Source organism: Neopelma chrysocephalum, unplaced genomic scaffold, assembly GCF_003984885.1.
Source record: "Neopelma chrysocephalum unplaced genomic scaffold, ASM398488v2 Primary Assembly neopelma1_44, whole genome shotgun sequence".
NCBI classification, from domain to species: Eukaryota; Metazoa; Chordata; class Aves; order Passeriformes; family Pipridae; genus Neopelma; species Neopelma chrysocephalum.
Genome location: NW_020897703.1, coordinates 9,931,834 through 9,945,844, shown reverse-complemented (window position 1 = coordinate 9,945,844; position 14,011 = coordinate 9,931,834). Strand labels below are relative to the sequence as shown.

Sequence of the window (14,011 nt, the reverse complement as noted above, 5' to 3'; positions counted from 1 at the left end):
AAAACTACTACAAGAGTAAATGAATAATTTTATTTTCATGCTTTTTGTTTGAGATGTATTTCTACATATTACTGTACAGGACACATTTCCAAGGAATTGCATATACCTCATGTACTGGAGGAATTGGCTTCCTCCCATTGACCCAACAAACAGTGCCAGATGTCACTCTGCTGCCTGTGTGCTTTCTCAAATGAGGTCAAAGGAAAGGAGCCAACCTACAGAGCAATCCAGTCTATCTTCAGGTTGGAAGTTTGGCATAAATTTCAGCTCTGATATTATGTTAAAAGAAGACCTTAAACAAGACTTGAAAAAGTATTAACAAAATGGGTAACCAACCATAGAAATGGGGGGGGGGAAAGAGCAGCATTGATAATAAAGCTGTCATGTACCACAACTGCTACCAATGCCCATCTCAAGCAAGGAAATGCTTAAGTAATAACAGAAAGGTCCCTCTTATACTGATTTTGCTCTAAACCCTCAGCATTTAAAGCCATGCAAACAGTTCAAACTGCAACATTTGTATGTTTGAAAGTCATCTCATTGGAAATGCTTTATGTCTGTTTTTCTGTCTTGTTCTCTGAAATAGAAGAAAAAGCAATATAGGCACAGAACTATGGAGGGGATTACAAGTTGATTAAATGTACACAGAATACAATGAAACAGATAGATTTTCCACTTCCAACAGCCAAAAAACCAAATCAACTTCTTAAAAAAGCTGCTTAAGTCATCTGTGAAGCTTTCTATATAGTAAAGAATTGAATTATGGTTTCCTGTTCCGTTATTTGTTGTCTTTGGTCACTACCCAGGTGCATGGAAAAGTTTACAAAGTAATGTTTATCCCAGAAAAAAGAAAATTCTCGATAGCTACAAACTGGCTAGCTCCTTTAGAAGGAAGAAGAGGATTTGCTTAATGTGATTCTGGCACACAAAACATAAATCTGGTCTCAGAAATAAATGCTACATATTCTAGTCCTTTGCTTCTTTCACAAATTATATGCTGCCAGAATTGACAGAAGATTTTACAATATCCAAAATGCAATGCCTTCTGTGTAAAAATATACATCCTCACTTTTAGTTATCAGCTCTAAAAGTTGTGTGGCTTTGCTTCTTTAGTACTGTGAACAAGACAAATTCTGAATGGCATGCCCTTTATTAGAGTCCCTCTCAAGAACAGCATCTGCATAGCCAGAACGGGAGACTGGAAAGCTCAGTTATGTACATTTTACCCAAAACAGTAAGCAATTATGTGTACAAGCAGTTCCATTAGCATCCAGAGGAAGACGATGTAATTACAGATTTGTACAACTTGGCCTCAAAACAAAACAAAAATGGGAGTTTATTTTCTGATCGGTCATTGTATATATCAAATATACATTATGCCCAGAAACAGGAGGCTCAAATCATTTATCTAAGACAGGCATCCTGCGCCATTGGATGCCCTGGAGTATCTCACCTGATCGCCAGCTGCTGCTCCAGGAGAGCGCAGGTGTCCTGATGGTCCTGTGTCATATCTGCCAGCCCTGGGTGGATGTCTCAGGCACCCCTAGGTGTCTCAAATGGTACTAGATATTTGTATTCGAGTGACTGATGTAAGCCTAGCCTGCCAATTCTTTACAGGTAAAGCAGACACGCTCCTTCAGACAGAAGAGATTCAGTTCAGAAATCACTGAAATATACTTGAAGATAAACGGGAGAAGGGTTACATTTCTTCAGAGACAGAGAGTGTGTGGGATGGTGCTACTGCTGCAGTATGACATAAAAAGCCTGGTCTCGTACGTGTGTTGCGAGGAGAACAGAAAAAAGAGAGAAAGCCAGAGAGACAGAGACAGCACACATATACTGCAGTCTTCTGAGATGTCAGGAGCACAGCTAACCCCTATTTTGTATGATTTTTCACCTTTTGTGACCGATTTTAACCTGGTTTAGCAAAGGAGGCCTCATCATTTACTACTGTGCCCAGATTTTACCTCATTTCTCAGTCAAGTGTGACGCCTAAGTAACACTGATAGGAAAGCAACAGACATCCTTAACACCACAGTTTTTTACACCACCAGAATGGTATTAAAGGAATACAGATTAAATCCTCCTCCACTGCTGGGTAAATAATGTACTGGCCATAACATAAACGGGAACCAAATCACTCAGGTACAATGTATGGTAATGTTTTTGTTGTTCTCCTTTGAGGTCAACTATGTTCCACAGTCCTAGCTTGGACTCTATCCTCCTAATCCAATTTATTAGTTACTAGATCTGACTACCAGGTTACCCAGGGAACATGTGAGTGCTCCAGTGTAAGAATCTTCCTCCTCCCCTTTCCTGTCTCCCAGCACTAAATCTTCCTAGTCGCTTCCCTTGCCTTTCCAAACCGAAGACACACACTGTGGTTCCCTGGGGAGAGGCTGGCTGAGATGTTTTTTCTCATTCAGCTGTATGAGCTGGTACCTGTCCCCAACAAACAGGATTGACATTGCTGATTATCACAAATGAAGCTGGAATTCAGTCTCTCACCTCTTTTTCTCATGGCATCAGCTCATTCAACCTTAAAGTCCCTTCAAATTATATCTAAATATTTTTATGAGAGGACAGAAAAGGAGCTAAAGGACAAACTTGTTTAAATCTGATGGTTATCTTAAAGATAATTTTCAGAAACGAGCTAATAATAAAAAGCTAGATAAAATTATAGTATCTTAAAAGATAGTTTATCACCGTATCCCATATAAAAAAACCAAACACAATAGTGAAAAAATAGTTTATCGTGATCAATCACAATTTTTAGGCTCTACAATTCTATGTGAGGTCTAAAGCATTTACTTTACAAAACAAGAATCTATTTAGAGAGTTCAAATTGTACAAGTAAGATGGATACTGGACATTTGAGACATATATGTTTTTATATCAAGCTAACACTTATAGTTGGAGAAAAAGAATCAGCACCTGACAAGAAACAACTGAATTATCATTTAAATGGCTAAATACCAGAATTCTGACTTAGTGAATCTGCATCTACATTCCCACTCTAACTAGGACCACATGGAGTTCGAAAAGTCTGTCTGAGAGGAGATACCCATCTTAGCTTCCTTAATTACAGTTTCATTTATACAAAATTACAGACTATAATTAAGGTATGATATACCACAGGGCAATAAGAGGAGCTTATTAAACCAATCACAGTAACTTTCCTAGGTAGACTCTGTATGCAGATTTTACAGCCACCTCAACAGTCTCTCTGCTATTTGCCATGATCATAGTACAAATACCATCCTTAAAGGGATCAGTAATAATTATGATCTTTCCATTTAAAGAGGTTCTGAAAATCATTAGAAATGTATGAATACCATTATGCAGGTATGAATGGACTCAGGGCCATTGCACACAACATCCTTATACATAAAGTCTTAGTATCTTTTTCTTTTTTAAAGAAAACACCATTTGTTAACAAAATTTCACTTCATCTACTACAAACTAGAAAACTAATCTGTTCAGGCTGTGGAAAACATCTGTTGTATGTATGCAAGTAATTAATGTAGTAGCTCTATATGTCCACATAGAGCCATTATTCTGGTTTTGAGATTCTCATCAAAGATGGCAGTTCTGTTCTTTTACCTCTTTTCATTCAACACTGTAAAAAGTGAGATACAACCATCTTACACTGCTTTAGAGAGCATCCAGCTACTACAAGTTCTTTGACTTGTTTCTGGCCTATGGCATGACTATTGCCATATAGAAGTTTTCTCCTAAAAAGTCATTATAAAATTATTATAAATAAACAATTCCTGCTATCTTTATACAACCTATTCCACTAAAATTAGACTATTTGCTTTATATTTTAGGAAAGCATCAAAACATATAAAGAGACAGTAAGACAGATCAAAAAAATGGCATGGCAATAACTGAGACACTTGTTTCAGCTCTTTTAAAATCCCAGTGACCTTCTGATACTTCTTACCCACTGAAATACCACAGAAGTACAACTGGCCCCACACAGCACAGCATCTGGGGTAGCTGCACAGAAAAGACCAGAACATGGCTGTCCCAGAAAAAATTGTTCAGCCTGCACTTCTGACAACACTGGAATTGGCTCTGGTGCAAACCTATAATTGTAATATTTACAGTTTTCCAAAGGAAAGAAGTCCTAACTGTTAAATCAGAAAGCCTCATTTGTGAACAATGGAAAATACTACTAAACTGTACTTTTCAAATAACGCCAGCTATTTTGCTGTAGAATTGCACAGCATACCATAACCCGTCACTGAAGCCTAAAATAAAACCTTCCCAGAAACCCAAGTGCCCCATAATACTAATTTTAAGAGATTCCAAAGTTATTCCAAGCAAATGGTTTTATCTAAATTTGGCTATTAACCCCTATAGTCAAACTGAATTTGAAAAAGATTGTATGTTTGCAGTAAACATAAGAAACAAGATGGAATAATTTGTTTTCTCTGTGCATCACATGAGCTGTATCTCACGGTATGTCAACTAAAAGGTAGAGCTAAAGGTTAAAAGGATATTCTTTTCTTCTCTTGTGATTCTGCATCGGCACAAAACTCTCAATAACCACACAAACCCTTCTTATCACTCAATGATCTCTGAAAAAGATTCTCCATAGAAATATGTCTCTGAGAGGTTAAAAAGCCAGTTGTCAGCCAGATAAGATCAAAGGGCTCATTCAGGGCTCATCCACCACTCTGGTATATTCATTTTATATGTTTTGCTTATGTACTTGATTCTGCACTTCATTTCTGGCATTAGTGAAATTTTGTCATAATAACAGGTACAAAAAGAAATGGAAATAAAAGACGGGGAAAAAAACAGGTGCATCAGCAGAGGAGCATAATAGTAAAAATGTATGAAAGTTCCTATGACTTTTCCTATTTTCTAAGAAAAACCTGAAAAGATCAAAGCCTCATCCTCATGTTTCCTGAGACAGGAGTAACTGCCACTGCTTAGTTAATAGTTAACTGTCCTGTCACTTTCTACATACTTTCTGCTGAGAGATGCATTTATTCATTTACTATGGCTGAGACTGTTGGATTGTCTAGAAAACTGTTCAATTCAGTTGGGACAGGGCAGCTGCAAAGGCCTTAGAGTGCTGAAGTCTCATGAGTCCTCACAGAGGAATTCCCTTCAAGGTCAGGGACAATCATACCCTGCACATTCCCCAGCCAGAAGAATTCCATAACAGAAAGGTAAGATACAAAAAATTATGTTGGGAACAAGAGAAAAAAAACTAATGTCCATATCTTGTATTTGCTAAGCAAGGACATTCAGTGCAAGGGAAATTTTTAACCTTCCTGTCTTCACATCATGCAATATTTATCAATTTGAACAAGGAGAGGTTTTGACACTAAAACTATGAATCTGACCTGATTATTTTCAAATAGGAAGACATAAACCTGATTTGTGCTTGGTTTCAATTTAGAAAGTATTTATGTGAATGTGAAAAACAGAGATAAAAATATGGTGAATTTAGGTTACTTTGCACTTTTAGAAATAGTCTATATTTTTACGGGAATGTCAAATCTGATTTCTGAATTTTCCAAAATCAAAAGTAAGTTTTGACTTAAAAGATGGTTTAAAAAAAAAAAAAAGCAAGCACATGCTCACATAGGAAACATATGCTATATGAAAGAAACCATTTTGTTGAAAACTTTCATAAAAATAGAAATCTATGAAATGACTTGAAAGAAATACATTTAGAAGAAATCTGTGATTTGTCACATATCATTTAGAGTTACAAGTAAAAGGTTCAACAGAATCAGCAACAAGCTATTTGATCTCCTTTTATAACTTGCATGTTCTGCTCTGTCATCACCCTAAAAATGTCACCTTGGAAAGGGTTACTTTATCGTCAATATAATATGAAAAGTTGACTCAATTAAAAATATTTTTAAAATTTTACAGAATTCTACCGATTTCATATCCCTGGGTAAAAAAAGAGGGTTTTTTTAACTTCCTGCAATTTCACAGAGTCACAGATATTCTGGGTTGGAAAGGACCCACAAGGATAATTGAGGCTAACTCTTAAGTGAATGGCCTTTACCAGGGATAGTACTCATGACCTTGGCTTTACTAGCACCAAGTTTTAACCAACTGAGCTAATTTCAGGGTCAATTTAAAGCTTCTATACCTACTTGCCTTATATATTCAGTCTTGAGCAAAATGCATCAATGCATATAAATGTAGTATTTATATGCACATCACATTTTATAATGAATACATGATTAAGAGTTTCTTTGTTAAATATATATGAACAGTAGTTTGTCTAAGCTTTCCTAATCTCTTTTCCTTTTAATTGCTGGACATTTAAAAATAAAAATTTATCCAACAGAAGTTGTTGAATCCCAAGGTATCCAATCAAAGCAAGGAGTAAACTTAAGTATAAACCTGTTTGTCAGAGATGCATGAATTTCCATCATTATGACAATCTATGACAATGTACTTAATTTCTTGTGAGTTGGCTTCTTCATTTTTGTAAACATGGATTATTGGCATAAAAATTAGCTGTGCTAAAATGTTAAGACACAACGCAGAAGAGCCTGGTAATGTGGGGCTGTATTTAGTAGAAAAGATTACATTTTCATAACACTTTCTATCCAAGGATATTGTGACATTTTATAAACAAGCTGAGACTTTCACAACAAATTTTATCTGTGATCTACAAATAGGGATGGTGAGGAACATGAGAAGAGAGGTACCAGGGGTCATGGGAAATAGGACACAACTTTCTTGGCTCACAGGCTTATTTTTGCCACTCTGTGCCTTGTGTTTCTCCTGTCTGCTGAAAAACCAGCAGGTAGTTACATCGCCCAAAACTACAGCCTCAAGACACCACAGTGACTGACCACTGAAAACCACCTGCCTGGCCAAACCTAACTTTTAAACAAAGCTCAAAATGTTTCCTACAAGTTCCAGTCCTGATGTTTGCATTTTAGCCTTTAAATCATCATTCTGCAGTACTCTCCATTTTGTTTAACATGGTTGTACCACTCTCTAACTTAAAAAAACATAAATAACAGTTTCAGATGAGTTGATTGCTCCAAATCTATGAGATGGTTAAATGAGAATGAAGAGCTAATTTAAAATGCCACAAGACATTGCAAAATGCAAACATTTCATTATTTAGGAAGTTACATAATTTACATATTTTCTTTCCTTTCCGAATAGCTTAGGCAAATGACAAAAACAGGTCATTTTGTAACTGTTACAATACAATGGATCCATATTTTTGGGGAACTAACTCGTTTGCTGAAAGAAGAAACCACCATACTAATATCAGTTATGACAAAAATGAAAAAAAAGGTTGAAATTTTGAGTAAGGCACTTGATTGTAGCAATCATTTCACCCTCAAAGGGTATTTCTTAATGAAGATTTCTTCCAATGAAATCAAAGATCGATGAACATAGAAAGTTTACCCACTTACAAAAAAAATTGTCATTTTTGCTTTGACTTTGCTCATTAATGTCTTTTTGCTTTTCTTTAAAATACAGTAGTACAAGTAGCCCAAGTAAGAAAATTTGTTACTCAATGCAAAGAAATTTGAAGGATATCAAATGTATAGGGCAATAATCCTATTGGAAACAATGGTATATTTTCATTCAATATATTCATAATATTGAAAAATCTGCCATAAATCTATTAAGTCAGTCTTTCACTGTAAGAAAAATACCTTCACCATCTTTCCTAATACTTAAATTAAAGTGAGATGATAATAGAGTGCCAAAATACATAACTAGTATGATGAAAAAAGTATTGATTTTCAGCTGCATCATGTTCAAAATGATCATGAGGTGGTGCTTCAGTTCTCAACAAACTCATGTAACTAATGATAGCTCTCCAATATTGTAAAATTCAAATTACATTCATGAAAACTGGGGTCATTTGAAGACCATTTGGAAAATATCCTTGTTTCCATGGGACATTTAGCTGTGCAACTTAGTGCTGCCAGTTGTTACCAAACTGACTTTTCTTGCTAGTAAAATAAGCAAGGATAACAGGATTTTTTTTCATCTACAAATAATTTTATAATTATTGTGCTCAAAAACACAATAATACTTAACGTTTCATTCTGCTCTAACCACATGAGAATAATTTTCTGATGTTTCAGAAGTTCTTCCACAGGATGAGATACATACTTCAGTATCACTTAATGACACATATCCTAATTTTGTTTCATATTCTTTTCTAAATTTGTCTCTTACACAATGATTGAATTCCCATTGCCAGTTCTACTGCTTCTTAGCAAACAGCAACACTAGGGGACCATTACTGCCTATGATTTATTAAGTACTTCAACTGGTTGCCATATTTTGGAGTAGATGTTCAGAGATGTATTGATGCAAAGATTTCATAATGTAGAAAGCAATTTTGTTATGTAGAAATAGAATTGCTTTGGAAGCCACTGGGAGAGAAACCACATACAATATTACAAAACCTCTGAGAAAGAAAGAGCCAGTTTGCTGGACAGTTTTACAGAAGAGAATGGATGGATGGTGTTTCCTATGTGCAATATTTACAGTATTTAAAATTATTTACTACTAAACTCAAGAGCATTCTCAAGACATATTTTTAAAAACATTTACTTTCCTTGTAGTATTTACATGCCAATGATAGGAACTCCACTGAAAAGTACTCATGAAGAAACTCAGATTATTTAGCTACAGTTTTCTTTTGAAAAGTATCCACAATTTATTTCTCTCACATCTTGTCCCCATCTATAAATAAACTCCACAGACCCAAACTGAAATATCTGTCTTATTTCACTATGATCTTGAAAAGTTTTTGTACCTAAAATAGATATTTTTCAGCTCAGTTAAGAACTGTGAACTGCTCAGTTAAAAACTGCTTGTACAAAATCCTCATCTGCTGTGCAGATGGGGAAACTCCACCCACAAGCAATGGTAAAGGCGTATGCAGCCACCAGTGAAAAAGTAGTTTCCTGAAACTATCAGAAGTCTCCAACATGCCTAGGGATGAACATTCAAAGTACAAGCAGACGTATTTGCTTTCTTTTCTCTACTTCCATCTGCCCAGATGCTACACACATTTTTCCTGCTACGTCAGAGGTGCATATTGCTTGACAGAGAAGTTCAACATTACCAAATGTTCAACTTAAATCCCTAACTTCTTTCTGACATGTAAATCAGAGCAGCTATCAGCAAGCAAAAGACAGAATTAGTCCTTCCATCAGCAGGCTATTTAAGCACGTGTGTAATTGTAAAGTCATGACCAGTCCATTTAAGACAACAGCCTACTTCCACGTTTAAACTTCACAGATCCGAGTGTTAGAACAGAGAGACGAGCTTACCTACTCTGATGACTTGCATAAAATTTTGCAGCTGCTCTTGTCTAAACTAAACAATAATCACCTACTCTTTCCAGCCTGTTTCCTCCCCCGCTAACTTTTTTCAAGCAGTGATATGATGTGGATTTTCTCAGTAATGTTCTGCAGAGCTCTGGGAGACAGAGCACAGAACCCTGTCAGCTACTGACCACAGACTGCAACACACATGCTGGCACACAAATGGACCTGGTGGCATGGCAGAAGAACCTAATAGAAAAACTTGTCTGCTTTCCATTTGCATATCAGAACCGTACCTCAGTGCCCTCTCACTAGATCCCCACATAAAAGGTTTTACAGAATCGAGTAGAATGACACAAATGTCTTGATTTTGAGAGTTATCCAATAAAAATCACTGGTGATTGTTATTTTACACTTCTTTCTGAACTTTAAAAATACCATGCTGTAACTGCACAATATTCAAATGAATTATTCAGAATATGATAGAACTACATGCAGATTTTGGAATATTTTTAATTTTTTCAGAATTTTTTTGTACAACTTGAACTTTTGGAGGATTTATTTCAAAAACTGCAGCGTTTACACTTCATTGATTTACACTTTATGGTGCAATGGCTTTTGCCCAATTGTGTTTTTCTCATTATCATAGAAGAAATAGCCAAGCTTTTTCAACACAATGTTACATTATTTTCCAGAAAGAGAACCACTACACTTCTTCCAGATGTTTATGCCCCCAAATTCAGTAAGCATGATGCATTCTCTTTTATAAGCATGTTTCAGGGCACCATATCAGCTAAAGTATGTGTATTATCCCTGTGAAACAGGGATAAAGCCAGTTCTTTAGCTATTGATAGACTTTTTAAAAATAATAACACTGAATTACATTATCTCCATCCTTGAACTCCAAGAGTGGACCCATTTCTTCCAAACTCAGCTGACCAATACCCTGCAAAAATCTCATCAAAGTGGGCCCTGCTTTGGGGGCCAGGATAGAGAAGATCTCCAGAGGTTCTTTCCAACCTGAATTATTCTATACTTCTATGATCTGCAAGCCAATAAAGGCCATTAAAAAAGTTTTTCTTCATGACTATGAGATCAGTTGCTAGATTTTCCTTTCTCACACTGCAGTTACCTTTACTGAGGGAAAATCATAACAATAAGCTACAATAACTAGAACAAGCTTGGAATCTTGAGAAAGAAAATATGAAACACCTATTTATCCACTTAATTGAATGAAGTTTTAGCTAATGATAACTAAGAGTATGGGTTAATTTTTAGTTATCAATCACAGTGGACCTCCTTAAATCACCATGTCGTTCTTACTGGCTTCTGAAGACTTTAAAGAAAGATGTATGAATTTTGCTCACGTGAGTATCCAGCTGGGTAAATGCCTTGGGTCTTCAGGAGTTTTAGATGTTGTATCAAACATATTTTCCTAGCTCAAGGAACATTGGTCTCTTTCCTTCTCTTTTCCTTTCCTCAGCCTTTCTAATGAAATTCTATTAATTTATGAACTTAGCAGCAAAACCTGACATCATATGCTTTTATTTCTGTTCCTGGTAACATAAGCACATCAACACTGGCTCACAACAAAAGTCCCTCTAGCTCAGTATGTAGTTTTGAAAATGGCCAAAAGCATATGTCCAGGGAAGAGAAAAAGAGCATAAATAGTATACAATAGATACTCTCCTAGCCTCTGGCCATGTAGGGATCAAGGACTCCCTGACACAGAAACGGTTTCTATATGTCTAAAAATGTATAACTCTTCTATGTAGTTTTTCAGTCTCCTGCACCCATGTAAACTTCTGGCATCCTTCTGGCTTGCCTTTGGCAAGCAATCCCTCAGTATATCATGATGTTGTGTAAAGAACCATTTATCATTTATTTATGAAATATCATGATGATCTCTTTTTTCTTTCTTGCTCATTTTGTTTCTTGTTCCTAGTTATTCTGAACATATTTATAATTCACATTTTGAAACCCTCTTGGCACTATATACAACAGCAAAATACTTGTCCTTTTTAACCCACAGTCACCCAGGCAAGTTACCAAAAGGTTTTATCTACAGAACACAGAACTGTGTGCAATACATTTAAGAGGGTTGGTTTTTGGTTTTTTAGCACTTAGCTTTCAGAGAAGGGTATAAAGTTCACTATACTATCCTACAAACTGTATTCCTACCAGAAAATTGTATGTTCCTTTCTATTATTAAAAATGAGCTAGGATACCTTTAAAAAATGAAGATTTTATTTTTGTCTGTCTTGTGTGTGTCAGGAACACCTCTTCCGTAAAGATCTAGTTGCTCTTTTAAGTCTGCCTTTCATTTGTCTACTTCCTTTAGTTTCAAAGTAGTTCCCTTATACTTTTTACAGATGCCATCTTCTTGAAGAAACTACTTTGTTGTCCATACAGGCACTCTGGTGACTGCTACAGCCAGTGCCCCACTGAGGGAATCCCTCTGTGTTACACACTTCCATCAGGTTAAGAATTAAGAATCTAGCCAGAGGGTATCCCTTCTGCATCCAAGGAAGTATTGACTGAGGTATCCATGCCTAATCAGAAGAGATCAAATACATCAACAGAGATTTGCTTAAACCCTAAGTCCATTTGTGAAAGCTCACTAAGTCCAAGAACTATGTAGACAACAAATCCCACTGCCCAGCTGCTTGAATTACTCCAGTACTGAGATAATTAACTTCTCTGTGTGTTCTGAAGGTAACATTTACAGAGGACTTCTAGGCATTGAGGTGGTTCAAATGCAGCTGGGAAAGGCATGGTCTTAAATTAGCTGATTACTATAAATGCCAGGATACAAACAGATATATCCAAATATTCCCTTAAGTCTGTAACTACTTCTAAGCTGGGCTGATGATTGAAGTCACTCCACTATAAGCACTTCCTGAAAACAAGGTGTTTAGATTTTCTTTCTTATTAAACCCAGTAATCATCATGAACAGATTTACATAGGAAAGAGTTTCACAGGTACTAATGAGGGCTCCAAATATGCCTACGTAGGAAATAGGAAAAAAAAAAACCAAAACCAGAAACTGCAAAACCTTGCTAGTACACTGACAATATACGTATCTAATAGCAACTGGAGACCTGTGAAAAATAAATGTTATTGCTGAAGGAAGTAAATTGTAATGCTAGTGGCTAGTCATTTGAACTCGTATGTCCCTAGTAATGCAGAAAATGCATTAAGAGAATAACATACTGATTACCTGGGAAATTATGGAAACATGACCAATTTACCTTTTGGTTTTTATAAGGACTGAACCAAGTAATCTCAAGTGCCTTCTTGAAGGAATAGTAAAACAAGTAGATTAACTAAGTAGAGTAGAAATATTTCCAGATTTCCAGAAAGATTTAGACACTGGAATACCTGGAAATGTAATTCAAGTTGGCTCACGGAGGAAGGTAGTTTTGGGATTGAAAATTGGCATGAAAATCATAAAACAGAGAAACATCACGATGAGATGTTGCATCTTTGCTAATATCCATGACTAGAACTTTTTTTTTTTTACTTATTATTTAATAATGGAATGACATAAATGGAATTTTCAGATTTCAAGTCAGGTGAGAACAAAAAGGATTTAAAAGGTATTGCACATGCACAAAAAGCATCATTATGAAAATAATTTCACAGCATTGGAGGCTAGGAAAAATGAGAGAGAATATATTTCAATATGCATTTCAAGGGGAAAAAGATGAAAATGAGCACTATTAAGATAGACTTCAGGAGATCAAATATTCAGGCTAGCATGTCATTAAAAAGAATCTTATAATTTGGAGATATTTAACTACATCTTGGAAACAAAAGAGAAGCATTACTTCTTGTGTTACTTTGGTATAAGAAAAAATGGAATAAAGTTTTCCTGTAAGAAAGCAAATCCATGGAAAGTAGAAATTGCTCAAAAAGAGAATTAACTGGGAGCTTTAAATACTCAATTGAAGAGGAAAGTTAAAAATAATTAAATATAGATTGGTTCACATATGACTAGACTCACAGCATCTGCAAATATTTTAAGATCATAAACAAAAAGTAGAATGGCTATTCAGTATGAGACTCTCATATTAATAGCCTGAAATTAAACATGGAAAAATTGAGGCTGAGTATCAGAAAAGCTTCCTGGCAGTGAAACAAACTGGGCTCCCAGGGGAAACAATGGAATCTACATAGCTTTAAACTCTTAAAACTAGACTAGACAATAACAATCAGTGTAGGGGAATATTTTTGTATTGGCAAAAGATAGGCTTGCATGACTTGACACTGGTAGGTCACTGCCATCTCTGTTTTCCATAATTCTGTGAAGAAATATATAACCTCCCCCCCGCAGACAATCAAAGATCCCCAAAAAAAGACCTATCTTCAAATTAAAAGGTTTTAGTTATTCAAATGAAATTCACAAAAGTCATTCAATACATCGGGCAGAGACTGAGATCATGTTTGTTGTGCTCTACGGCTTGTTGCTGTATTAAGATAGAAAAAATCTATTTTAGGTGAAGTGGGATAGCCTATGTTCTGCTGATTTGATGTATTAGCTTGTAAGCTAACTATGCTGCCAAATAATACTATTATGTGTTTTGTGAATTTAAGTTGTCATGGTGACTACAGTTGGTCTATAGGTGTCTTTTTCTCATTTAAAATCTAAAGAGATATTTCTAATAAAGCCAATGGGAAAATGTTTTTAGCTTAAAGTTTAACCCTCCTG

The 14,011-nt window shown here is 35.7% G+C and overlaps 1 protein-coding gene across 8 annotated transcripts in view; it reads right to left on the bottom strand.

The window, feature by feature from the left end:
- The window catches only part of PDE1A (phosphodiesterase 1A), a 204,826-nt gene that overhangs the window by 75,907 nt on the left and 114,908 nt on the right, over positions 1 to 14,011 (bottom strand). Inside the window, exon 1 of one of the 8 annotated variants that reach the window (XM_027678411.1) lies at positions 1,454 to 1,679. The exons of the other annotated variants lie outside the window; for them this stretch is intronic. Coding sequence (XP_027534212.1) covers positions 1,454 to 1,509 — 56 coding nt within the window. The 5' untranslated portion in view covers positions 1,510 to 1,679. Of the gene's footprint in view, positions 1 to 1,453; positions 1,680 to 14,011 lie in introns of those variants that run through there. 8 annotated transcript variants of the gene reach the window in all.